Source organism: Neoarius graeffei, chromosome 8, assembly GCF_027579695.1.
Source record: "Neoarius graeffei isolate fNeoGra1 chromosome 8, fNeoGra1.pri, whole genome shotgun sequence".
In the NCBI taxonomy this organism is placed as follows: Eukaryota; Metazoa; Chordata; class Actinopteri; order Siluriformes; family Ariidae; genus Neoarius; species Neoarius graeffei.
Genome location: NC_083576.1, coordinates 82,147,081 through 82,173,877, shown reverse-complemented (window position 1 = coordinate 82,173,877; position 26,797 = coordinate 82,147,081). Strand labels below are relative to the sequence as shown.

The window sequence follows — 26,797 nt, the reverse complement described above, 5'->3', positions numbered from 1 at the left end:
GTAACTATAAGAAGTGATGAAGTAGAAGTATGACACCTTGGCGTTGATTATTAGCTCGTCTGGCCAACAGGCGATGAGATTATGCCATCGTGCGTCGTCCGTCATCCGTCCATCGTCCATCTGGCGTCATCCACGTTTCACGAAAATCGCTTCCTCTCTCAGTTCTTCACTGATTTTTATTCTTTTTGGTGGGAAGGTAGATCCACCTGGGGTGCATATGGCTTCTACTCAAATTTGCATAATTGCAATTAATAATGAAGATATGGAGTAATTAATCAATCCCTAACGAGCAGTTTCCACACAAATTGCTTCTTTCCCTCAATTCTTCACCGATTTTGATTCTTTCTAGCATGAAGGTAGGGGGACCTAGGGCAGCTGGGCCATAGAAGGTTCACGCTGCACGCTGCACGCTACACGCGTGTAAAGAAAAGTGGACAAACGTAGCATGACTTGCTCTGGGCCATAGAACGGCGTTCACGTTGCACGCTGCACACTTCACGCGTGAAGCGAGAAATGAACATGCACACTTTTTTCTAGGCGTGAAGATGGAAATTCCAGTCAATGCATGCACAACCCCAAGGTCACCGCCGCGCCAGCCAATCAGAACGGGTCTAGGGAGATAAAATGGACGACTACCGAGAAAAGTTGAAGTTTAATGGCCCAGGGTCCGGTTCTTCACGTGAACGTGTAGCGTGTAGCGTGCAGCGTGAACCTTCTATGGCCCAGCTGCCTAGGGTGCATATAACTTCTACACAGATTTGCTTCATTACAATTATTAATGAAGTTATGGACTAATTAAGTCTTAATGAGCAGTTCAACAAAAATCGCGGTCAATTCCTCGCTGTTTCGGATTCTTTCTGGCAAATACGGTAGGTCGGTATTCCTAGGGTGTATGTATATAGCTTCTACAGTATATATAGCTTGTATATAATCTATATAGCTTGCAACATTTATTGCGCAAGGAAGGTGGCCCACTTTAGATCGTTCCTTCTGGACTAGATGGGGCCTGAGTGAGCCACGCCATCATTGGCGATCTCGTTTTTCCATACCAGTACATCCCCAGGTGCTTCCTTCCTTCCTTCCGTATTTCATTTCGCAAAATAGCGACTAAATAATAGCACAGTTACAAACAGGCGACAAAAAATAACCAGACATTTGAGATCAGTGTTGTTACAGTATATTTAATTGAATGCAATTCAACTATTAAAGTACAATATAAAAACCCAAAGACTTCTGTTGGGTAAATATAGTGGTTATAAATTTCTTACCTGATTAGACATATATCAGAAAGTGGGCTGCAGTTATTACGGCTGCATGCTCATGTGTCCTGTTCGCAAGAGCACAAAGCTAGTAACGTTTGAACAGTAAACAATGAGTCGTGGTTCAGGACGGCATAACGAATTTATACCATGAGCTTCAGACTTTAAGAACACGATACACAGTCAGGATGAAGGCATTTTCGTATAAATAAACAGTGTGTATTTTTACTTCTATGAAAAGTAATCTTCTTGTCAGAAACTCCCTGACTCGCGCAGCAAAGACGCAAAAGAAACAACATGCTCATTTTACACTGACCGAATAATAAATAAGCGTAGGCACTTTAAAGTCGAGTCATTTCAACCAAGACGACAGGATGTTCATCAAAGGTTTCTCAAAGCAATTTACACAATAGGAATACGCTCATCAAAATCAATATAAAGAAATCAAATCAACGATCTTAAAGGGTTTTGGTCCATTATAGAAAATGACAGGAAGCATAAAAGCATACAATGTACAGTACACTACCAGTCAAAAGTTTAGGCACCCTCGACTGAATATCACTTGAAATGAAAATTGTTTCCCAAAACAAACAATTTTGAAGCAGTGATGAGCTCAGAGTATTCAAGCACCTCCTACCGTAGATGAAGCTCTTCGTAAATCTGCTTGTAAAGAAATACTGTTCGGAAAGAGTTTTAATAATTTTCATGGCACGTATGTTATTTTGTATATATTTAATAGTTCTAACCTTTTCACTGTTATTGAATGATGGTAGAAAATAGCAACTATTAAGAAGGGGTGTACAAACTTTTGATTGGCAGGTTATTAGATAATACCAAAACAACAACAGGCTGCAAAATGAATCATATTTTAAATCAATGACCGTGTTCAATTAATTAAGACATACAATTGCTAACAGCAGACATAATAAATTAAAATCTAACTCATAAATCATTTATTTAAAATAATTTTATGGCTGTTTGTTTAATGTACATACATTTGACGAGATACAACACCAGTAGACAAAGATATTATGCTTTGAAAGCACATGGGTCTGTCCTGAGAGTTCTACTGATTCTTTCACGTCTCTCTCTCTCTCTCTCTCTCTCTCTCTCTCTCACTCACACACACTCGCAAAATCGCACTTGCACATGAATTCGCATGCCTACACTCTCCCCCACACACACACTCACTTTCAAAGAAACTCTCACATACTCAGACACTCTCACACAAACACTCACTCTCATACAACAGACACACTTGCAAACCCCCTTACATATGCTCATGCATTCTCTTGCACTCACACACACGCGCACACACACACACACACACACGTTCTCTCACAGTCTTGCAAATACACTCGCATACTTTCATACAATCCCATGCGTGTGTGCACATAACTCACACACACACTTATGCACACAGGATATTTAACAGTTATTCCATCAAATCAAGTCGTACATGAGCTGATAACTGACGAGGCGCATAGCACCAAGTCGGCTATGACCCATGTACGACGAGATTGAGTGGAATAACTGCTTTATTCTATCCACATTCACTGGATTTTGAGAAACAGAGCGCTTTTATTTTAATTTTTTTGCAAATTTGATAAATAAAAGCTTTATACAAAATATAGGACAAAATAATTTCCGCTTAGAATGTAAACAAACCGATGAAATGACAGGAGCAATTTGTGAAAAATGCTATAATAATAATAATAATAATAATAATAATTCTTGAAAAATAAAAAAAGATACGTTCTTACCATCAAATACTTTCATTTCATATTTTGTTGCTTTTTTGTATTTTCGGGGGTTTCTTCTTCTTCTTTAGGTTTTTTTTTTTGGTGGTTGGCAAACCAACTTAAAGGTGCATTACTGCCACCGACTGGGCTGGAGTGTGGAACAGGAGATATTTGGGGGGGGGGGGGGATTATATTCTTTTAGCTATTTCTGTTTCTTTTAAATACTTGATAACAATTTTTGGGGATTTGTTTTCGAGTAGAGTTTTTATTTCATCCTCGGTTGGTTCAGCAACACGCTCCGCTATTTTGTTTTTCTCTACTCATGGTATATGAGCTGATATCCTTGTAGTAGAGTAGCCAATCAGAGCACACGATTGCTCATATCCAGTGAATGTGGATATAATTTAAAAAAAAAAAAAAAAAAAAAAAAAAAATATATATATATATATATATATATATATATATATATATATATATATATATGTCCAAACATAACCCCAATTTCTATGCCCTGCTGTAGCATCATTTTCATGATGATGGTGATGATTTTCTGGCACAAAGTGTTTCTACAGTATCATTTAGGTAGCAAAACTCTCTGTACAAAAATAAGCTGGGCTGTCTTTTTTTTTTTTTTAAGCTTCTGCCTTGATTTGGCTGTTAGTGCTGGTTCCTAACTACGTAGACAAAATGTATTCCATTAACTATACGATGTTTGCGTGACGTGAAGCTAGCAACAGAACATAAATACAGATGACCTCAGCAAACAGGCTGCATTAAAAAAAAAATTCCCATAGGGATATAAATGTTTGTATATGTATATATTATTAATGTACAAAAATATATACAGTAAAATATTTCTTTTCCTAAATCTTTACAAGACATAAAGGCATTGCATGACACATCGCATCTCTCAGATGCAATCGCTGGTCCAAATTGTGTGTGTTTTTTGTTAAAATTTTGTGTACATGATACGAGTGAAAAAGAAAGCCTGAGCAGTGTGAAGTCACCTTCACAGCAACGTAAAGCCATCCAGGCCTGCACTGAGGATAAATTACAAACATTATGTAGAGTCAGTGACTGAGAATGAGGACTGTGATGATAAGACATGCCATTAGTGCAAAGAAAAGAGAATTAAACAGTTATATTAACATTAAGTTAACGTAGAAAATAAAAAAGGCTTTCTGGTCTGGGTGAACAAGTGGCGAAAATGACTGACAGGAAGGATGGTGAGACAGGCAGGATGTTATTGTGTGGGCAGACAGGAAAGAACAACAGCAGGGCATCATGCTGAATGACTACAGATTTATTACAGGGTTTTTTTTCTCTCTGGGTTTTGGTGTTCTAGTAGCTTGAAGCCAAAATCCATGTCACAAGAACCTGTTTATTTCCTGAAGAGCAGCCATAAAGGCATCTGGTCTTTCAAATTTATGGTTTTCTCCTAGCGTTCAAGATCCTTCTGTTCAAAGATGACACGTGTCGCAAAATACACACTGACTGCACCAAAAATAGCAGAAGAAGCAATGTAGGCAGTGACAGATTTTGTGAACTGGACGATCATGCCCATGAACAGAGAAGGGAAGACCTGAGAAAGCAAGAAGGTGCTATCAAGAATGGCAAAGTCCAAGCCCACGCCACGTTTTTCATAATCGTCTGATCTGTGATCGACGTGCGTACCATTCTGAGGGTAATATTCCAGGTCGTCCTGGTCGTAGGGGGCATGGCCGTTATGGTTCAGGTCGCTCGTGTCTTCATTCAGTGTGAGGCGCACGGTTTCAGGAGAAATGTTCATCCTGTTTTTGTGAATCTTTTTGGTTTTGTTGCTTGGCATATACACCTGTGGGAGATCAGAGTAACCAGTAAGATCTCAGCAGTACTATCAGAACTGGATTTTTACTACAGTATGGTGTCAAGCTAAAAATCTATTAATACAGTCTTTTTTTAAAAAAAGTGACCTCAAGCTCAAGGAGAGCTCCTCAAGGAACTAACTGCAGAAACATTCATTCAAGGATGTTTAATGGAAATTTTTTCCTATATTGGTTTGAAAAATGGAATTTTAAAAGTAGATGAAATACACAAGTGCTATCTCAGATTTGGACTGAACATTAAGTTTTGTCCTTGATTCCAGACCAGGCAGTTCAACTCCACAGGTACAAAAAGTTAAAGGACATGGGACATGAAACATAAATGCACGCTATATCAGTTTCTTTCCATTAAAAATATGAATTAATTGCATCAACAAATACAAAATCATCTATTAAATTCAGCAAAATCGTTATATTCGTGATGATTATATGGCATTTCTGCTCGAGCTCCGATATGCATATTTTACAACCGGAAGAGCCGCTGTCACGTGATCATGCGTCACAAAAACTTTCGGGCACAGCACAAGCGGGTAGATGAATGGAGAAGTGAATGACAAGAAAATTGTTTTTATAGTCTTTAACATACATTGAACATCATGGTGTATTGTGCTGCTTATGGTTGCAATAATTCCAATGGGAAATGCCCTGGAGTAAGTTTTTTTGCATTCCCCAAGGACCCGAAGCTGAGGAAAGTGTGGGCTCACTACTGCCGTAGAAAAAAACTTTGCACCTACTGTTTCCCACAAACTGTGTTCGGACCATTTCGCTGAGGATTCTTTCAACATTAATACTCAGGTACTGAGCGATATTAATTGCCAAGCCAAATTTAAGAGTCCATATAGCCGGGTTCATGGAGGCAGTGATGGCGCCATAATATACAGGGGCTAACATTCCTACAACTGTAGAGACAGTCAAGAAATCCTGTAACATTAATGGACATTTAAATAAATGTTATGTTGGTAAGTTTCTTTAACTTTTCTTAATTTTCATCTCTTTCGCCAAATGGCGTAGTGTTGTTGGCTGTGTGATGGCGTTTCGCCATTTTAAATGTTTTCATCTCGGACTCTGGAAGCATTGTATCTCAATCAATCTCGAAAAATATCAGCAAAAAAAAAAAAACTAGCTTGCCACGGACTTTAGCTAGATCTATGATGAACTTTCAATGTATGATACAAAAATAATACTTCTTTCAACAGATCATTAGCCTTTGAGCAGAATTGTTTTTAACTTACCAGGAAGTGTTATCGAGCCGACCGCTTTCAGTTTCATAGGGATTGAATGAACTCTCACTCTCAGAATCATCTGACCCGTCAGAGTAAAGACAAGATCCATGTTCATGTGAATTTCCAGCTATCGGTTCGAATTGATAGGGTCTAACTTCACATCTCTGTGAAACATCAGGAATATCACTGTCGATGGTGTCCATTTCAGTAACCTGTTTACATTAGATTCCCAAGCGCTGGCTCCTTGGAAAGTTTTTGTGACATCACGGGTCACGTGACCACCTAGCTCATTAACGAATCATTGTTTTACGCTGATGTATAAAAAAGTTGAATAATGTGATGATTTTCACATTTTTGACGCCCTGCAGTGATTTAGATGGCATTTCTTATGTCCTTTATACATAATTATACCCAGAAAAAAATCCATGTCCCATGTCCTTTAACTTGGGTCAAATAAAATCACCTCAAATCTGAAAGATCTGTGAAGAAAGAGAGACCTATGGTCCCAGGTCAGTGGTTATATCCACCTAAAGACTTCCTGAAACAGTTTATACCCAAGACTCATTTTTGCTTCAGTGGACCATCTCACCTGGATACTGTAGATTTATATCAAAGAACTGCTACTGTAATCATAAAGACTGTCCTGTGCTCAATCCTGGACTCTTATTCCCAATTTTCTCAGACTGAACATCCTTTCAACACACTTAACACTGTTTGTTTTTACTCCTCTACACCTGTATACTGTAACAATTTATAATCACACTGATGCAATGGAGTAGTAAGGCGTCTCTTTCCCTCCACTAGCCTGGGGTGGTGTCTTGAGCAAGCACTAGCAACCCCCCACTCCCCTGGTCAGAGTTACGACCAAAGACTGGACTCAGCAGACTGTGCGGAGATTACCACCTGGTGGTTCAACGGGCAGGAAGGCGGACCCAGCAAAGCGTTTGTGGAGCGCGATCAGGGCACAGTGCAACATGCAGAACACTGTTGGCCATCCACTGCATCACGACCTAGCTCCAGCTGTCTTGATTCTGCCTTGTCCCTGGTCAGGTCAGCCCAGTTAGGTCGGGACGAGAGAGTGAGGCTCAGGACTGTGCAACTCTCCCTCACTCTAATCCAAGTCACGTGCAAGTCATGACTTCAAATTCGACATGTGGACGTACCTTCAAAGATGATTGATCTCATCAGTCAGTCGCTTCTGGACCCACAACTGCCGCCCACCAAATTGAAGTCAGGGTCATCTTCAACCCCAAAGGATGAACATCATAATCACACTATTTGGTGTCACTGGGAAGAGGACAGGTTCCCTTTTGAGTCCTGTCAAAGTTTCTTCCTCATGTCATCTCCAGGAATTTTTCCTTGCCATTGTTGCCACTGGCCTGTTCATGACCTAAATCTACACCCAGATATCTATAAAGCTGCTTTTTCACAATGTCTGTTGTATGTTCTTATACAAGTTAAATAGAATTTTAGTGCATGGGTTTGCCAAGATGCTGAATGCATTGTAACATGCAGAAATCACTGTAGTTCTTATACGAACAGTGATCCCAAAGATACTTGGTAGCATTGAGATCAGGGCAATGAAATCAAGCTGTCATTGTTCCTCGAACTGCTGCGTATGATGTCTTGCGGCAAGTCTGGATAATCTGTAGCCATGAAAGGATCAACCTGATCAGTGATGCTCAAGGAGGCAGTGGAGTTCAGAACATTTCTCAAGTTTTTGGTATTCTTTCAGCATTCCAAGTTTTCTGGGAAGTAAAACAAAGAGCCACTGAACCAAGTTTACATGACGGAGGACATTTGGTATCAGGGGCTGTATAAACATTTGTCACAACATACCCAGAGCAGCCTGGGGAGCAGATGGGGGTTAGGTGTCTTGCTCAAGGGCACTTCAGCCATTCCTGCTGATCAAGGGAATTGAATCGGCAACCTTTTGGTCCCAAAGCTGCTTCTCTAACCATTAGGCCATGGCTTTCCCATGCTTGGAATGTTTTTACGCTAAACTGGATTTGTGTTGCTTACACCAATTGTTGATGCTAGTGATCCTCCTCGGCCCAAGAGAGACACACTTTCTTTTTCTTTGTTGACAATATCGGCACCTAACTTGACCTTTTGCTGTCACAGCAAGTTTGATGTTGAAGTAAAATCTAATGACATTGGCGAAATGGACATATCTCTTTGCTTCTACAAATCTCATACTTCTCCATTGACACCTCTTGCTCAACAGTGTTTGGGTCTGCAGGAGCACCCACAGATTTTTTTTTTCCATAGACATGTCTAAAACCAAACTGATGACCTACCCACTGAGGGTGTACCCAGCCTTTCACCCAAAATAAACTGGCATTGGCTCCAGCTTTCTACACAACCATGACAGATAATTGGTATAGATAATGGATAGATGGCTGAAGGATGTCTAGAACCCACGACCTACCATGTTTAGATGCATTAAGTGACTTGTTTTTCCCATTCCATGTAGCAGAGGGTATGAGAGTTAAACTAAAAGATCTAGTTTAAAATCCTACCTCCTTCTCTTGGTGATAGTGGCAGGTGAGTGTGTACGGCAGCGTCTGTAAGGTGGCAAAGGCAAAGCCGGTAAGGGCCGACATCCCCGTGACCAACAGCACGCTCTTGGACAAGCAGATGACTAGCGCCGAGAGGGTAAAAGATACCATGCTGAACAAGAAGACCTTCCTGGAGCCAAATGTACACACCAGCCGGTTCATGATTAATGAGAATAAGGTCGAGGTAGCACACTGCAAGAACAGCCCCAGACTGCCCATACGGATGCCTAAGAGAAAGAGAAATGAAATCTTTTGCTGGGAGATCATAAACACACCACAAGCATTCACATCTTATAACCATGTAATTTAGTGGAGGTTGCTTTCATAACCAACTGTTCATTTGCTGATTCCGAATCAGATTACATTAATGGTATTTATTAGATGCTCTTACCCAGAGCGACGTACAACATACTCAGAACAGCCCGGGGAGCAGTTGGGGGTTAGGTGCCTGGCTCAAGGGCACTTCAGCCATTCCTGTTGGTCTAGGAAATTGAACCAGCAACCTTTTGGTTCCAAAGCTGCTTCTCTAACCATTAGGCCATGGCTTCCCCCAGATATTTTGTTTCAACTGATACTTGGTGATGGTTGGTTCACTATTTGGTTTGGTTTGGTTCAATGAACCAAGAGCAAAAAAAGTTTGGTTGAGGGATGTATACAGCTGAAAAATGTCCTCATAAAATTCTCATTCATTGGTCAGAAATACGGAATAAGGTAAGATCTATGGAGGAAACACAAAAACTGCCTGAGCACGTAGAACAACGAGCCAGCACTTATGGAATTAAATCATTTGTCAGTCGAAATATACAGAACACAGGGGATTTCTAAATTCTGCAGATGCCAAAAAGAGCGCCCTCAGACCAGACTTAACTTGTCGACATGCGCCAAATGTATGGCTGGCTGTCTCTTTAAAGATGGTGAGAGGTAGTTCAGATAGTTTTGCCCAAGCGTTACATACAGAGCTAACCTTAAATCTTCCGTGGTACATGTTTGAAAAGGCACTGGATTCCCATTTTAAATGACTGAACAGTCTTCACACACCACAAATTCAGAGTTTAAGCACAGTCTAGCAGGCCAAAAGTCTCGCAGAACAAGTATGTCTGAAGCTGCGCTGTTTTTTAATCATCTACTCATACGCCAGTCCAAGAGCAGTGCTCAGAAATAAACTCGTAAATTGGCTATAGTTTGCTGTTGCTATTGATAGACTATCCCAGGAGACTTCATTTATTTGTACTTGGGTGTGTACCAAGTCTGTCAACGTGCTGTGTTGGAGAAAGAGCGTTTAGGATGCTATGCAAAGTTAGAAAGTTTGTGTTCAAGATGCGTGAACACAACCGGTTAGTTGGAGTGAGGCACCAAGTTGTGGCCGTGCATCCATCTGGGTGTTTGGTTGACTCGCATAGCATGGTCACTGACTGTGGGTGAAGGTTAACTCAAGTTCAGTCAGAAGAGCCAGACACACTGGCCACGAGACAGGAAGCACACAGCACCAACTCCAGCAAAACAAGCTCATTACCAGAGGAAAAATGATTATTTGAGGGGGTGACAAACACAAAGCAGACCACTTCTGACAGAAGACAGACGGCCGAGCGAGGTCAAGGGCTGTGAATTCTCATCAGAAGAGGCAGAGCATTTCTGTTTATTAGCACATAAGCTTTAAATCTTTTTCAACCCTGTCCACCCCTTACCTTTACCACGCACTTCAGTGATTAGCAAAAACAGCCTTTGTTTACTCAGAGTCAATAGTTACATTGATGATTCCTTGTCTTTTCTCTTCCACAAATGAGAGCTGCACCTACAGCTGGTTATTTATCTACTCTGTTGGTGGGTTATTAAGAAAATGCTTTTTTTTCTTGGACAGTTAAAGATTTGTATTAAAATTACATACAAATTCATGAAAAGATGCACCATCTCACCTTCATCGTATTGCTGCCTGGACACTGTGCCTGGTGCAGCACTGGGCACTCCTTGGTAAAGTCCTTCTCCGACAAAGTCCGTGTAGAAAAGCATAAAACTCACAATGGCCATCCAGCTGCTTAGCTGAGCGGCGCAGAGACGCCTCATGACATACGGCACATGGCAGTAGCTTCTGAAGATTGCTGGTGTGACGGACCAGCAGCTCCTGAGCACACATATTAGAGAACCTGCCCTTGGCAAGCAGATCTTAAACCGTCTCCGGGGAATATAGCACAAGGAAAAGAATCCACCCCAAGTATCCAACTTATCCTCTTCCTCCTCTGATGCCTTCATGGTGACCAGCACGCAGAAAACAAAGATGACGGTAAGGAAAGTGAAGAGTCCCTTGGCTTGGCCTCCCAGGTACTGGGCAAGTGGACCAGAGCTCCAGTCGAGCAAGGACAGGAGGTATCCCATACACGAACCCAGACTCGCCATGAAGGAGAAGGTAGCAAAGGCATGGGCGCACTCCTCACGTCCACTGTACAGGTCTGACAGAAGTGCCTCCAGTGGCGTGAAGCACACCTGGCTACAGAAGTCCAGCAGCACTACGCCCAAGATGAGCAGACCCACCTGCAGTGGTTGGTTTGAATGGGCACTGCCACCCCAGCTGAGGCAGGCTGCCAGGACATCAGTGTGAGGGATGATGAACATGGCCATAAGCACACCCAGAGATAGCAGCCAGATGAAGGGTCGGCGGCGGCCATAGCTACTGCTACAGTGATCACTGGCTGAACCAATGAGAGGGATGAAGACGAGACCCAGAACTGGACCGATACCTGCAGAGAAAGTACATGGTGATGAGAACGTCCTTGTATCTGAAAGATTCTGATTTAAAAAAAAAAAAGATTCTTGGGTAAAGCCCAAGAGAGGATCAGTGCCTGCAGGATGAACCATATCTATCTAAAATAGGGAACACAAACATGCAGCTCTATTAGAATCAGCAAAGTATAATGACCGAATATCAGCTCTTCTCCCCCAAATCTCTCCTACTTCCTTTCTAATTAAGGAAGATGACTAAGCCAGTTTGCTGGGCCTAAATTTTCATTTGATTCCTGTCCAAATTCTCAGGGTCTATTTCTAGCTGCAGCAGTAGCAGATGATGAGCTGAGGAGATGTTCAGGAAGATATTAAGTTCACTGTGGAAATACTGTACGATCCAGAAGACTGCCGGCTCGGGGATGAGTCAAGGGTACTGACAGCAATCAATTCAGTATTATTTAAACTCTAAAATGTCATTTGTTTCTGACATGGCTGGGTAAATGAACCTCAGGTGACTGAGGTGTGTGGACATTTGATTGATATGTGATAAAAGTAATTTTGGCCCAAACATAAAGAGCATTAGTTTAAAAAACAACAACAACCCTAGAACAGTTCCTGTAAGTTTCATAATGTTCAGGGATATAAAAGGTTTGGAATAACACACCGCAAACAACGCAAATAATGCACGTCTGATTTAAAGGTGTTGAAGCGGAACTTGACAAAGCATGTTATTCCTGCAGTGGGGTATCACTATGGAAGAGGTGGAAACGGATAGCCGAGGGAACATGCTGGCCTTAAAGAAATTTTTCAAAAGATATCCGTCAGTGAGCGCTGTAAAACCACATGTATCTGGCTTCTGTTTCAACACAGTCCTGAGAGTTTAAAAGGTGAGGAGAATTTGTCTGTCAGTCATTGTGTAATGTTCAGCCATCTTCTTATAGATAAATGCTTATTACACCAGAGTGCTGTTGAATGATCAATAAATTTCTATAAATGCAGCTCAGTAGTTTAGGTTGAAATTCAGATGACAGGTTTATATTAATGCAGTATCAGGATTTGTATTGCAAACGTTTTGTGTAAATTAATTAAAAATGTAGAATTGTTGACTTGCTGAAATTTTTTGTCAGCAGACGTTTTATATAGCATTTATGGAAGGAGTCTCCAGTGTCAGTGCCTTTAGAACAGTCAGTGGTCAAGCTGTTTCTTTAAAGTCTTAAAGACAAAGTAGTTTTTGGTTTCTACCGTAGGTAATATGTGACCCCTCACCGAATCCAGGGACACATGTCGGCCGAAACGAATCCGAGATAATCGCAAAAGAAGCATTTTTTTTTCGAAATTTGTGATTTTTGTTTTTTTTCCATCATGTGCAAGTTGAGATCTTGAAGAATGCAATCAGTATTTCAGATAATAGATTGTTTTGTTGGAAAAGCATACATTTTTTGTTGCAAATTGTCTCGTTTTTGTCAGGACTGTAGCCTGCTGGGGGGTGTGGGTAAATTACCATATGGGCCATTCACATGATGATTTAAGTCATTTGTTTTTTTTTCCGCGAATCAGCTGTATGATCCGAGTTGAGCGCATGGCTACTTATCCTGCATACAGGCGTGTGATTTCACTATGGAATGAGTTACTAAACAGAGCGCAGAGGAGGTGACACACCGCGAAGCAAACAGACACACGGTATTTACATCGGAGATCACCATTTCTAGCAAAAAAAAAACCCAACCTCGTTTTCCAGATTGAATGGAATACTTGAATGATCGGATGATACACGGACCGTTCTAGGATTACATTCCATCGGAGGCATTGGTGTGTGCAAGGCGCCGTTTCTCTTTCTGATGGGGTAAGTTTATTAATCTAAGGCTGTGTGGTTATTTTTGCATGTAACGGAGAGTGTTGTGGTTTGGTTAAGCCTAGGTCACAACCGGACGTACGATTTTTTGGCCGTGTGATTTTTGGCGTTTCCCAAATTGCTGCGTTTTTTTTTTTGTTCACAGAGAAAGACGCGCGTTGGCTGTAAGTTTGTCTTGCAACCTGAAAAAAACGTAAGCGCCCGTAGAGTTTGTTTGACATGACAAAGAACCTCTGCGGCCGGTCTGCGGCTCGAAAATCAGCACATCACACGCACGCTCTCGTGCTTTTCACACGCGCGCTCTCGTGCGTTTCATGCGCGCTCTCCGTGTGTTTCTTGCGTTTTTTGCGTGTAGACCGGCCGTAGGAGCGCGTACTGTACGGCCGGTTGTGACCGAGGCTTTACATGAAACTAGTGTTGTGTTAGTTGTGTCATCATCGTGCTATCTTTCTTTTACGGTGTGAGTAATTTTTCAACCACAAAACGTTAAAGTATACTTTAGGACTTATTTTTGTACTTCATAATTGTGTTGGGCATACTTTGCATGGAAGGAAAATTGACGTGGTGATCTTTGTTTACATGACAGTAGCATCGTGCTAGCTCGTAGGGGGTAGGGCTTTCCTTAATGTCATGCAAATGAGCAGCATTATGTGCCCGCCCTGCACCCAGAGTAGCTGAGATGGAAAACTTTGAGGGCGATTTTCTCCCTTTTCTGTTTTAAGAAGTATACACTTTCAAAAGGCCACACATTCTTCAAATATTGTCAGATCTCCACATGGAAGGCATCATTGGAAAGCTTAGAAACTGTACGTTCTGAATCTGTCAATAACTCAAAAGGCCCCCGGGCTGACATGTGTCCCTGGATTCTGTGATCTGACACATATGACAAACTTCAAGACAAAGAAATGATGGTGATGGGATGACTGTTTATAGCTGCTGTAAAAAAAAAAAAGTGTTAATAGGAACAAACTCTGTTCAGAGAGTTTACACAACATTAAACATAACTATAAATGGATAAAACATATGGGTCATTCTTTAATCAAACACAAATGATCATTCTTGGCAAGTTGTTGTGGTATAAGAGGAATAAAACATGATGATAGAAGAACACACAAGTGAGCACTGAGCACACACATACCCAGGGTAATGGGCAGCTATGCTACAGTGCCCAGGGAGCAGTTGGGGGTTAGGTGCCTTGCTCATGATACAGGTGGAGGGGAAAGTGCTGTTCATTCACTCAACTCCCCTTGCGTTTTTCCTGCCGGTCCCAGGAATCAAACCGGCAACCCTTTGGGCCCAAACCTGCTTCTCTAACCTTCAGGCCATGGCTGCCCCACAATACTGAAAAGTAATTAATTTCAGAGTGGTAATTTCAGGGTCTACTTCACGTTAGAGTTCATTACACCCTAGCCCAAATATATGGAGATCTTCCACCCGTCTTGGTACATCTTGCTCAACGCAGAGCCCGGTTCGCAGGCCACACATTTCAGGCAAAGGGTGAAATCATCTCAGACCTCCATTTATGGAAGCCTTCCAAAGGAAGAAAGTTAACGTTTCCTGACACCATTGCAAGGGACACTAGTATAGGGCACCTACGGCAGCATGGTGGTGTAGCTGTTAGCACTGTTGCCTCACAGCAAGAAGGTTCTGGGTTTGAGCCCAGTGGCCAACGGGGGCCTTTCTGTGTGGAATTTGCATGTTGTCCCCATTTCTTCCAGTTTCCCCCACAGTCCAAAGATGTGGTTAGGTTAACATGGGGCAGCTATGGCCTGAAGGTTGGCCTTGAGCGAGGCACCTAACTCCCAACTGCTCCCCAGGTGCTGTAGAATGCCCACTGCTCTGGGTATGTGTATGTGTTCACTGCTTCAGATGGGTTAAATGTGCTTGAGTGTACATGTGATAAATAAAGCCTTCTTCTTATATAAAGACAGAAGACCTGCCCACCACCGTGGCCTGCTACAACGTGTGGGAAATCTCAGCTGAGGCTGCAAGATGATGACGGCTTCACATTGGGGTACATCACTCCACTCGACTGTTGCTTATTTTCCTATAAGAGCACACACTCTTATTCCTTAATTTGTTCACAGTCAGGTCCTGAATTAAGTCCCCACTAATTCCCAGTTAATTTGTTGCCATTTCCTTAATTTAAATTTTCTTTAATGATATTTTAACAGGGCGGCACGGTGGTGTAGTGGTTAGCGCTGTCGCCTCACAGCAAGAAGGTCCGGGTTCGAGCCCCGTGGCCGGCGAGGGCCTTTCTGTGCGGAGTTTGCATGTTCTCCCCGTGTCCGCGTGGGTTTCCTCCGGGTGCTCCGGTTTCCCCCACAGTCCAAAGACATGCAGGTTAGGTTAACTGGTGACTCTAAATTGAGCGTAGGTGTGAATGTGAGTGTGAATGGTTGTCTGTGTCTATGTGTCAGCCCTGTGATGACCTGGCGACTTGTCCAGGGTGTACCCCGCCTTTCGCCCGTAGTCAGCTGGGATAGGCTCCAGCTTGCCTGCGACCCTGTAGAAGGATAAAGCGGCTAGAGATAATGAGATGAGATGAGATATTTTAACAGGGCGGCACGGTGGTGTAGCGCTGTCGCCTCACAGCAAGAAGGTCCGGGTTCGAGCCCCGTGGCCGGCGAGGGCCTTTCTGTGCAGTTTGCATGTTCTCCCCGTGTCCGTGTGGGTTTCCTCCGGGTGCTCCGGTTTCCCCCACAGTCCAAAGACATGCAGGTTAGGTTAACTGTTGACTCTAAATTGAGCGTAGGTGTGAATGTGAGTGTGAATGGTTGTCTGTGTCTATGTGTCAGCCCTGTGATGACCTGGCGACTTGTCCAGGGTGTACCCCGCCTTTCGCCCGTAGTCAGCTGGGATAGGCTCCAGCTTGCCTGCGACCCTGTAGAAGGATAAAGCGGCTAGAGATAATGAGATGAGATGAGATGAGATGAGAGATGTTAACAGGACGCTTCTTCACCAAAGTGACTTTCAAGGGCTTGTAAAAACTAATTACATGTTACAAGATTGAGAAGTGAAGTAATGTACGAATGTAAATAATATGAATCATATGCATTGAAAGACTTGAAAAGATTTAAACTGGGAAATCTTAGAGCACTGTTTAATATCCTCATTTAGATTGTTCCATTCTTTGATGGCTTGATACAATTTCCCACCCACTAGTTAGTTCTTATCTGTTGCACAAAAGCATCAAATCTAGTCTAAACATATACTTCCTGTAAGACCTGTAAATCCAGACATCATGTATATTCAAATTAATGCTCGCACAACATCGTGGAGCCAGCTGACTGTTAGGAAGAAAATACTAACTGGCTTATTTGGTATACACGAGTTCACTGATGCTCAGGGGAAAACAGCACAATTATGCTGTTGTGGTTGCAAAATTTTTATGAAATTGTGTGGTTAGATATCAAATTATACCCACAAAATCGATCTGCAGATTCATTGTTTACTTACTTTAAAACGATGCTTTCTTCTTTTCTCATCACTGCGCTGTGCAAGTGCCTGGATTTACAGGAAAGGGGTTTTGGAGATGGGTTTGAAAGGAGAGAATAGATTCCTCTGCTCCCCAAGTTTGGCATAAGTGATCTAGAACTGTTAATATTGCTTACTACAGCTTTAAGTGACTGCCAAAGTCAGCGAAATTCATTCAAGGCTGTTGAGTTTGAAAGCACAACCTTCTCCAACTGAACACTTTAAATGCCAGCTGAACTGCGTGTAATCTCAATTAATCTCAGTAGGGTGCTCACATATTTCTCACAAAAGTGTCATCTGGACCCTTCTCATGAAAAGAGTCCAAATGTTAGACAAGTATAAACTCGCACATGTACACACACATCCAGACACAATATGAAACAATACTGAATAGCAGTGGCGAACCGTTACTATCAGAGCTAGGACTCGAGCTCAGCCAAAACTTAGCCAGAAACCAAAAAAGCAACAGGGCAAAGGATTTTGTAAGGGATTAGCGGCAGGCTGTCAGGTCGCTCCGTTGTGTGTAGCTGTCGATGTTGATTTTAAAAGTAACTCAGTAAATTACACAGGGAAATGAATACTTAAGTCTGAATGAAAAATACTGTAGCGTGAAGAAGAGCGTGAAGACAGAAATCTTAGTTTCTCAGTCGTTAGCCTGTGTTATTTGCTCTCGAAAGATAGCACTGGCTTGGCCACTTTATTAGCATTTGCTAACACTACTGATGAACGCTACACTGGCTGGAAGGTGACTTCACTACTGCGCCGACTCGTGGTTAAGCTCGTGTTGGGGTTCGAGAAGGCTGAGGGTCATACGTTTTTGGTCCCGCCCACTATAAATAAAAATCTGATTGGTTAATTCATTTGTCACTTCCTCCACAAACATACACTGCCGTGGCCTTCTGTCCCGGCAATGAAGTCCGAACCAATGAGTGAGCAGCTCTGAACTCTTCTCAGCCTAGAGACAACAAACAAATCTCATTGGATAACTCAATTTTAATGTTTTCAGGACAGTAACGCTTTAATTTCTGAAGCACATTTGATAGAAAATGCGGCCGAATTAGAATTAGAAGAGAATAATCTCATCTCATCTCATTATCTCTAGCCGCTTTATCCTTCTACAGGGTCGCAGGCAAGCTGGAGCCTATCCCAGCTGACTACGGGCGAAAGGCGGGGTACACCCTGGACAAGTCGCCAAGTCATCACAGGGCTGACACATAGACACAGACAACCATTCACACTCACATTCACACCTACGCTCAATTTAGAGTCACCAGTTAACCTAACCTGCATGTCTTTGGACTGTGGGGGAAACCGGAGCACCCGGAGGAAACCCACGCGGACACGGGGAGAACATGCAAACTCCGCACAGAAAGGCCCTCGCCGGCCACGGGGCTCGAACCCGGACCTTCTTGCTGTGAGGTGACAGCGCTAACCACTACACCACCGTGCCGCCCAAGAGAATAATTATAATGAAATTATGAAAGAATTTAAATATAACATTTGAAATACTGATATGTTTGGGCTTCTCTGAATGGCTAGAAGACCCTGACGGATCCTCTCTGGTGAATAGTGTTTAAGACACGCAAAAGCTCAGCAGCATTAGTGAGATTTTGTGGGGGGAGGCTGCAAGGGCCATTATTTTGGGGCAGAAATGCACCAGCTGTGAGACTCCGACACAGCAGTGTTGGAGAACACAAAACTAACCACAAAGAGGAATTAAAAAGCACCTCCAAACTGCTGAGCAATGACGCACAAAAACAAACCAGTACTTTGGCGTTTGATGAAGATGCATTTGAAATTGTATGAACTTTCTACAGTCTAGTGTGTTTATTCTGTTCCAGTGCAGACGCTGTGTTTGTTCGGGAGTGTTTTGCATTCTTTTGTCACTGTGAGTTTAGCTAAAACACAGTGCTTGCCAGGATGGTTGGGATTGCATACAAAGACTCTTTCTCTCTTGCTCTGCAGCTGTTGACGGGAGGGAAAGTGGTGCACGGTGTACGTTTTCTCACCATATATTGCTTCTCCTCTCTTCTCCACTCCAAGTGACCTGTGTAGGTTCAAGGTCAAGTGCACAATGCACTGATAACTGACCACTTGAGTTCCTAATTACCAAAAACTAAACTTCTACTAAACTGGGCAAGGCGGCATCATATGTCGGAAACAATTGTTGCCGAACAACGTATTTTCTTACATCTAAACCAGAAACATGGTATTAGGAATAACTAGTTTCTTGAATATTAGACCTACAACTCGGGTGACAACGTCTACGTTTTAGCTGTAGCATTTACAATTTCTAACTCCTTGATCCAGCAATACACTTGAAAGAAGACACCTGAAAACTACGTGCACGTGGAAAAAATATCCGGCTTGTTAGCCACCAATCTACAGTACTGTACAAAAGTCTTAGGCACCCTAGTTTTTTTTTCCCTTTCATACAAACTTTATCGATTTCTATTTTATGACTTCTATATTATCAAGTCAGTACAAAAACATTTTAGAGTTCCAAACGTTCATTTTTCATCTCATCTCATTATCTCTAGCCGCTTTATCCTGTTCTACAGGGTCGCAGGCAAGCTGGAGCCTATCCCAGCTGACCACGGGCGAGAGGCGGGGTACACCCTGGACAAGTCGCCAGGTCATCACAGGGCCGACACACAGACAACCATTCACACTCACTTCAGAGCCACCAATTAGCCTAACCTGCATGTCTTTGGACTGTGGGGGAAACCGGAGTACCCAGAGGAAACCCACGCAGACACCATGCAAACTCCACACAGAAAGGCCCTCGCCAGCCACAGGGCTCGAACCCGGACCTTCTTGCTGTGAGGCGACAGCGCTAACCACTACACCACCGTGCCGCCCACGTTCATTTTTTTTCCAGCATAAAATTAAATGTTACAGAAACAAAAAAGTTTGGATCTGAGCAGCATATTACATAAGAGACCACTTTTCAGATTGAAAACATAATGAAGGCAAAATGAAGAAGCGAGTGTGATAAAGTGTCCAGATGAACTGTGGCTGGTTCTGGAAGATGCTCAGCAAAACCTACAGCTCATTTCCTTATAAAACTGCACTCATTGGACCTGAGACTACTATTTTTTTTAAAGCAAAGGGTCGTCCATTGAGTTAAAATATATCGAGATCATGCTGTCTGATAGCACTGAATTACAACAACCAACCCATGTTATAGGTTATATGGTTACATGGTTATGTTATAACTGGTAAAAAAGTTTTTCAGTAGCTTTCAAATGGCATCAGTCCCATGCTGATGCATCCTCCAGTGTCCAAGAAATAGGCAGCGGAAGACGGACATTTTAACCGACTTTGGAGCTCTATTTCCAGTTATAATGACAATTTACCGTAGGTGTGGCCTAAACTAGAAATGGGATTCTTTTTCCCTCTTTGTTTCTTAGTTACTTTCAATTAAATATGAACTGTACCGCTATACCCCTGGAAAACATTGGGGGGGGGGGGGGGGGGGGAGACAACCAGAAGTCGAAATGTCAAGAGCTTTCGTTATAGTGTGCAACTGTGGCTGGTTCTGGAAGATGCTCAGTAAAACCTACAGCTCATTTCCTTATAAAACTGCACTCATTGTACCTGAGACTACTGTATATATATTTTTTAAAGCAAAGGGTCGTCTTACACCAAATATCGACTTTGTTTCATTTATTATGGCTTACTGATTACTGTTTATAACACTTTTTTAAAACATTGAAACATTTCATTTCTTTATTTTTTAAGCTGTTTTTGGTCGACAGCATTTCTTTACATGTGCCTAAGACTTTTGCACAGTACTACAGTACTATACGTACACTAAAATTTTTATGGTGCATTTTTTTTTCTTTGCTTGCTAGGATTTTCTTGTGAGCAATGTTGCACCTTCGGAAAGTAAATTGTATAGAATAATATCCAAATCTGATCCTATGAACTCTATAACCATTAAAAATGTAGGGGATGCCTCTACTGCCAACAAGTCTTCTTGTTTGAAAGAAAAACTATTTCAGATGTTTCACCTTGTTGGGAGCTTCCCGAACCGAATCAGCTAATCTGCTAGTGACAGAGAAATCCTACAAAACATCCAACCTATCGTTCTTGAGATATCGCGCTAACAGAACTCTCGGACGGAATCTTGGATGCACAGATAATCCGAAAAAGTCGTTTACTCCCAGTGTGGACTCTTTAAGAACAGTGTCTGTTACCCCTTTTCCACCAAATCAGTTCCAGGGCTGGTTCGGGGCCAGTGCTGGTGCTGGTTCACAACTCGTTCAACTTGCGAGCCAGCTGAGAACCAGTTTGCTTTTCCATAGCTCAGGGTGCTAAGGGGAGCCACGTCATTACGTCGCTGTATACGTCAGTTACGTCGCTGCGTTTGCATAAACCTTGGCGCGAACATCGAAGCAACAACAACGCAGAGAAGAAGAAGCAGCAACAAAAACAATAATGGATGACTTCGCGTTTGTACAGCTGCTGCTTCTCGTCGCTTAAAAATGGCGACCTTTCGCGGTCTTGCTATTGTTGTCGGTCTTAATGATCCAAAAGTGGAGTCTGGTCCATTAACACAAGAACTTATTGCCATGTTTGTGTTCAGCAAACAAGCAAGTTATTAAAACCAAGAAGTACACTCAAAAGAAGTGGATATAGAAACAACTCGATGGGATTAGATCCTTACACGCTAACAAATAAGGATTTTTTCATATTATTTGGTAAATTATCCATCCATCAAGTTCCCCGACATTTCAAACTACCTGGTGCTGCAGACATTATTCTACATGGACACACAGATGAAAACCTGGAAGAGCATGGAGGCCTACAACATTTTATATGTGGATGGGTTAAAGATCTGGGGATCAGGACACTACAAGATAAACGGCGGTAGACGGATCTAAGTGCAGGAGAAGTGTTTATTAGCAGGCGTGATATTTACAAAAATGAAGGCAAAGCAGAATCATAAAGCAGAGTATTTAAACAGCGTTATACGAGTAAACATGGCTAGAAACAAACGTGACAGTAATAATACTTCGCAAAGCCTCTTTGAAAACAGCGTCTGTATCTGCACGTGCTGATTGCGCTCAAATCAGTATCAGGTTTTTCCCATAACGACCGGGTTCCAAGAGCGCGCACAACGCTCTCCGTGAGCGAGCGCGGCTCAAGTTTGTAAAGGCGTGACAGTTAAGTGTTCACCTGCTGTGTGACCACAACTTTTAGCTCACGTGTATATCGCCACCAAAATGCCAAATTTTCATCGATAATCCATCGCAAAGCATTGCGAGCTGGAGTGTGACCATAGCTTAATGAGGCGGATGTGACGTCGGATGCAACTCCGCAATAAGCGAATTGCGAATCTCGGCCCGTGCAGTGCATTATGGGATCGCTAATTTTTTTGGCTACCAAACAGCACTTCAAAATGGCGGAAAGCAGTATTGACAACTACGATTTAGATCAGTTTAAACTTTGGAAAGTTGACGATTTGAAATGGTTTTGCAGTCGTCATGGACTGCCTGTGACAACCAAGACCACGACTGGCACTAGGGCAAAATGTAAAGAAGAACTGGTTGCCCTTGCCTATGCAGCATCAGTCCAGAACTTACCATGCGTTTTAACGAAGGATGAGGAGAGACAAGCTGTCAAAAACGACTACAAGTCCTTGTTGACAGTTGAAGGCAAACAAATTCCCGACCCTCTGCAGACAACCGACGGGTGGTTGGACGAAGCCCAGGGGCTTAAGCTGTGGCCACCATGCATGTCAGTCGATATTGCCGAATATTTACTTGACAGGGACGAAAAAGCGCTACTCCATCGGCTTCGAAACGACTACAAGGAAGGTGAGTAGTTTTGATATTTTGATATATAACGCGTATAACGTTAGGGCCTATGAAGCTAGGTAATGGGGACCCAACATGTATGAGATAAAAGTGCATATTTCTGCCCTATAATGTCCTTAATTAGCATAACAACTATGCTGACGTAACGTTACACACGTAGATTTACTCGCGTAAATTTAATAGGCAAGGCAAGTTTATTTATATAGCACATTTCATACACAATGGCAGTTCAATGTGCTTTACAGAAGCAAAAACAAAAACAGTAAACAATAGAGAAATAAAATTACATAAAATAATTGTATTTTTAATCTAAAACAATTAATTAAAAGAATTAAAAGAATTAAAAGAAAATAATAAGAATTAAACAATAGTAGAAATAAAATAATAAAATGCCAAAAAGAAAAAAGGAGAAAAAGAAAAAGAAACCAGCGGAATAAAATAGAATAAAATTAAAGTAAATTTAAAACATGCAGAGAAAGTAAAGATTATAAAAAATGTAAAAATATTAATTATTTAACAGAAAGCATCTGAGAACAGCTTGGTCTTTAACCTAGATTTGAAGCTGCCAACAGCAGGAGCATTTTTGATGTCCTCTGGCAGTTGGTTCCATAGCTGTACTGCATAGTAGCTAAAAGCTGCTTCACCACACTTTGTTTTAACAACTGGTTTTAATAGTAAATTTTTCTGTTGCGATCTGGTAGATCTGATTGGGTTAGGCCGCTGCAACATATCAGAGAGGTAATTGGGCCCTGTACCATTTAGAGATTTGTACACCAGCAGCAATGCTTTAAAGCCAATTCTGTAGCTTACTGGAAGCCAGTGAAGGGACCTTAGAATTGGAGTAATGTGCTCTGTTCTTTTTGTTCGTGTGAGAACCCTAGCCGCTGCATTTTGAACCAGCTGAAGTCGTTTGATGGTCTTTTTTGGCAGGCCTGTGAAAAGGCCATTGCAGTAATCAACCCTACTAGAGATGAAGGCATGTATTAGTTTTTCCAGATCATTTTTGTGATCAAATAATTGATCACAAGTTGAGATTAGGCCTATAGGCCTACATATAGATGCCTAACAATAACAGAGCTGTCAAATCTGATCAAGATTTAGCTAGGGCCTAACTGTTAGGCCTAGTTTTCTTCCACCGCTTAAGTTTATAACTTCCGTTAGTACATTGGTAAAAAGCACAGTGTGCACCTGTCATAGTTTTACAATTCACTTAAGGCTTAACGTCTTTAAGCCAATCGCTATAAAGCTTTAAAGTTCACGGTCCGCTACCTGTCTTCCTATAGTAACTTCAGCGCCTCGGTAGTTCGTTTGGTAGCCGAAATAGTTGACCTAGAAAAGCCGCGCATTCGTACAAGCGTTGCGCACTTCGCTTATTGTGCCCTACTACAAGTAAAAATGAGTTTCAACTTGGGAAAAAAATTTGCGGCCCACTAGATGGCGCTTAGTGGGCCACGGCTCAGTGGTTGAGAAACACTGCACTAGATGATAAATACCTGGAACTCCACATTAGTCAGACAGAACTGAAGAAGCCTTTCGGATGAGAAGCGAAACGTCTTCAAGGATTTCAAGCAAGTCCAGCTGCCTTCTTTAGCACCTACGGCTCTTTAAGAACACTTTGTTCATGACTAATACAGTCTGCCTATATCTTATACAACACACAGAATACACTGTACAGAGCAAAAAATGTTTCGAATTGGCTTCATGGACTGACTTCCACACACAGACTAACATTCCACACAACCTGATACGTGGCATATGGTAGTGCACACCCTTTAACATTATTTGGCAACAAGTCCCTGTTTAATTATCCCTCCTGCTTGGAGTCACATCAGAAATGATTAGAATCATCACCAAGAAAGCTATCCTGAGGAACTGGAAATCGAAGAACATCATCAATCTCACTCACAGGAAAGAATAATAATAAACTTTATATCAGTGGAAAAACAACGAGCAGAAACAAAAGTGCTGAGTTTAATTCTGTCCTCAGTTCACATCCGCAACTCCAGACTTTTACTGCTGGAACTAGAACAACCGATCACAGCAAGACTGGACGTCTAAAGCCACACCACACCAGACACATGCAGTACCAGTCAAAAGTTTATACACCCCTACTCATTCATTTGTAGAACAATACTGAAGGTACCACCCAGGGTTCATACCATTTTTCACCTGTAAGGAAATACATTTTAAAAAATCACTTATATGGGAGTTCCCATTGGTTCCTGATTTTTCAGACACCCTGTAGATGAACACTGACCTGTGAATTCACACACACACACACACACACACACACACACACACACACACACACACACACACACACACCTGTGTGCCAACAGAAACTAAAAACCTAAAAGACTAAAAATCCCCAAAATCTAGCGGAAAACCTTCCCAGAAGAGTGGATCTTATTATAACAGGAAAGGGAGAATAAATCTGGAATGAGATGTTCAACACACACCATACCAATCAAATGTTTGTACACCCCTACTCATTCATAGGATTTTTTTTTTGAGGGGGGGTTGACTATTTAGCTCATCTGTCCATAAGGCTGATGAGTTATTGCCATGGCGTGGCATCCGTCGTCCACAATTGAGTTAAATCGTATCTCCTCCGTCAGTTCTCCACGGGTTTCCATTCCGGTTGTTTTTTTTTTTTTTGGAAAGAATTCATCACTCCACACAAAACTTGGTCACCTCATCTCATCTCATTATCTGTAGCCGCTTTATCCTTCTACAGGGTCGCAGGCAAGCTGGAGCCTATCCCAGCTGACTACGGGCGAAAGGCGGGGTACACCCTGGACAAGTCGCCAGGTCATCACAGGGCTGACACATAGACACAGACAACCATTCACACTCACATTCACACCTACGGTCAATTTAGAGTCACCAGTTAACCTAACCTGCATGTCTTTGGACTGTGGGGGAAACCGGAGCACCCGGAGGAAACCCACGCGAAACTTGGTCATTGTTTTGGCAAATTTTTTTTGCTCACGAGTTACTAATCGGGGCTTTGAACCAGAATTTTTCGTTCCGAACAGAAACGGAATTTTAACGTTTCCGGTTTTGGGTTCCACCATTAAATAGACGTTCCCGAACCGGTTAGAACAAAAAAATTTCGTTCCCGGAACAGTTAATTACGTTCCCTGTCAGCTGTTTAACAAATGGCTATAAAATTATGTCTCTGTCTCATCCAGCTTAAGCCAAATGTAGGCTAATTCTATTACAACCTTCATTAAATAAGACAAGAAATCATTCAAAACAATTATTTTTAAAATGTTGGCGATTTGGATTCTCAGTATGTCTTCCCATCTACACAAACAGAAAAAGTGCCAAAAATGAAAGAGAATTCGTTTAGTGTGTTACCAAAGGCTAGTCAGGCCCTATGCATTGATAGGCTAACAGAGGTTAACGTCATTTAATGTTCGCGAGCCTCTCATTAACGTGGACAAATATATTGATATCATGTTTGAAATTGACGTTTTTGAATAACGATAGACTGCAATATTTACCTCTTATTTAAGATGTGGAGACGTGATAGTAGTCCACCCTCCCGCTCTCTCCATTCAGTCAGTGAACGTCACACAGGAAGTGAACCCCAGCGGGTCGTAGAAACTTGCGCAGGAGAAGAATGACTTTTTTTTATTTGTAGGCTACGGAAACTTTGAGGAACGAAATAAAAACCGGTATTAACCGGTTACCATTATTTTTAATAAGCGTTTCTGTTCCGGAACATAAAAAATAATAAAGTTTCTGGTTTCGTTTCTGTTCCATGTGAAATAGAAAAAGTTCCCTGTTTTCGTTTTCGTTCCTTGAACCGGTTCAAAGCCCTGTTACTAATTAGGCCAAATTAACAAATTTTTCAGGCCTCTCACTAGAATTTTATCTCCTCTCTTATTTTTCAACCGATTTCAGTTCTGATCGATGTTTTTGGGTCGATCTTCCCTCAGGGAACAAAACTTGGTCATTTGTTTGTTGATTTATTTGTCGTAAACAATTTGTTCACAACTTTGTTTATTTTCAGTTAAATCGTGTCTCCTCCCTCAGTTCTCAATGGATTTCAGTTCTGATTGCTTTATTTGAAAGAATTTGACCTGCACAAAACTTGGTTGTTCTATTGTAATTTTTTTTGCGAACAAATTAATAATTAGGTCAACTTCACAAATTTTCTTCTGACTAGAATTGTATCTCCTCTCTCATTTATCATGCGAATTCTGTTCTGATCGATGTTTTGGGTCGATCTTCGCTAAGGGAACGAAATTTAGTCCTTTGTTGATTTTCCTG

The 26,797-nt window shown here is 41.9% G+C and overlaps 1 protein-coding gene across 1 annotated transcript in view; it reads right to left on the bottom strand.

The window, feature by feature from the left end:
- Positions 1–3,490: 3,490 nt before the first annotated feature.
- Positions 3,491–26,797, bottom strand: part of LOC132890954 (solute carrier family 45 member 3) — an 86,318-nt gene continuing 63,011 nt past the window's right edge. The window contains exons 3-5 of the mRNA XM_060928357.1: positions 10,561–11,379; positions 8,609–8,874; positions 3,491–4,835 (exon numbers count right to left, since the gene is read on the bottom strand). Of these exons, the coding sequence (XP_060784340.1) occupies positions 4,440–4,835; positions 8,609–8,874; positions 10,561–11,379 (1,481 nt within the window). The 3' untranslated portion in view covers positions 3,491–4,439. The remainder of the gene's footprint in view (positions 4,836–8,608; positions 8,875–10,560; positions 11,380–26,797) is intronic.